Raw genomic sequence first — 1706 nt, 5'->3', positions numbered from 1 at the left:
TCCATTTACCTCCACGTTCACTTCTATGTGGCGAACCTTTGTTTCCAGCGTTGTAATCTTCACCAGAAGGTCTTGGTAATCTTTTATGGAAAGGGAAGGCATCTTGCTGCTAGTTAGCCTTGTGTTAGCTGCTGCTCCATATATCAGGCTTCAGCTGTGTGAAGACCACGTACACGTAGTGCTCAAGATAAAATGTTTGAAGAGGAATGCAGGAAAAAATCCTTTTGTTTAGAGTAAAAAAGAAAAACAAATCTGACCCGATGGTTTAAAAGTATTCAAAAGTTATTGCTGGTATGATTAAAAAAGAAAAGAAGGAAAATAATCAGCGAAAATTAAAAGCAGAAGGGGGAGCAAAGTAAAGCAAACCCTGCATACGCAATAAAGATGGTTTATCTTATTCATTTATGCTCTAATGACAGCTGTAGTTTTCATTTATGGAGCCGGTTGAAGGCGTGTTTTCTTAGTGTGAAACAGCAACTCTAACTTTAACAGGTTTCTTTGATCCATAATACAGCTAGCCGGCAGGCACTGTCAGCAGTGATAATCAGAAGCCGTAAACAGGTGCCACCCTCTTTGAGCTCACGTCCAAAGGGCAAACTGGTCCAGGGGGTGCAAATATAATCAAACACACTCATTTGGTTGCTGACAGTGACGCGAGGTCCAAACAAAGCCATGGCAGAGAATGAGAAATGCAAGGATCCTGCAGAGAAGCAAGGGGTGAGTTCCCATCGTGGGAAATGTACGGTTTAGTATGTCTGTTCTGTTCTGGATGATCTATTTTATTTGTCTCCCTCGAACAGAGACTGACCACAGTCCTGGCACTGTCCACGCTGATAACTGCATTCGGATCATCGTTCCAGTATGGGTACAACGTGGCAGTGATCAACTCCCCGGCACCGGTAACCTCTTTACTGTAACTCATTCTTACTTAGACACACACTGAACGCGAGTTCATGAACATGCTTTTCGCATGTGGCATCCACCTGATTCTATTGCATGTACTCGCAGTTGGAAGAGACTTGGTGCAAAATGTTGAAGTGGTGCAAATCTTGTGAATCTTGCTCCAGGGTTTTTCTTGCACAGTTCTATTCCAATAAATGAAAGACTTGGTGGCATACAATTCCAGCCAGGCACAAACTGCTATTATGAATTTCTCCTTCATGATCAATTTTCAAAAGGTTGACATTCCGTGACCTAAATAGTCACGACCAAATCCGAGTCCCTGATTGCTTAAAGTTCAACTGTTTTTGTACATAGAGTCCAAAAATGGACTTAAAAACTTTCATGCATGAACACTGGAGTTTTGAATGTTGAAGCACGAAATGCCCATATACAGCATGTGTGTTTACATTGACTTTTCACTGAAAGTGGCAACTTTTTTTATTTTATTTTATTTAATTTTTTTTTAAACTTGTCCTGTTCAACAGCTGAGCCAGCAGAGGTGGGCTGAGAGCTTCTTGTGTTGGGCAGATTTTACTGTCACAACAGGGATTTATCGAGTATAAAACCCTGTTGTATTTAATTCTAAACTTTATTTGTATTGATTATGTTTTATTTTATTTATTTATTTATTTATTTTTTCTTTGTTGTTGGACCGGACGGAAAAAAGGAAGAGGATGGGGGGAAGCAACATCATAAAACAACCAGGACTAAGTGATAAACTAGAATGGGCGGGGCCTGTCTACACACACACTCTATAGTTACAC

The 1706-nt window shown here is 40.4% G+C and overlaps 1 protein-coding gene across 3 annotated transcripts in view; it reads left to right on the top strand.

Annotated features, from left to right (window-relative positions):
* Positions 1-649: 649 nt before the first annotated feature.
* Positions 650-1706, top strand: part of LOC112138897 (solute carrier family 2, facilitated glucose transporter member 5) — a gene marked incomplete at its 5' end in the record, with an annotated part of 11103 nt that continues 10046 nt past the window's right edge. For all 3 annotated transcript variants that reach the window (XM_024261563.2, XM_036211107.1, XM_036211106.1), the window contains 2 exon segments: positions 650-717; positions 801-899. In XM_024261563.2, coding sequence (XP_024117331.1) covers positions 650-717; positions 801-899 — 167 coding nt within the window.

The sequence above is a fragment of the Oryzias melastigma genome, unplaced genomic scaffold, assembly GCF_002922805.2.
Source record: "Oryzias melastigma strain HK-1 unplaced genomic scaffold, ASM292280v2 sc00561, whole genome shotgun sequence".
In the NCBI taxonomy this organism is placed as follows: domain Eukaryota; kingdom Metazoa; phylum Chordata; class Actinopteri; order Beloniformes; family Adrianichthyidae; genus Oryzias; species Oryzias melastigma.
Note: the sequence above shows the minus strand (reverse complement) of the source record. Positions and strands in the feature narration are given on the sequence as shown.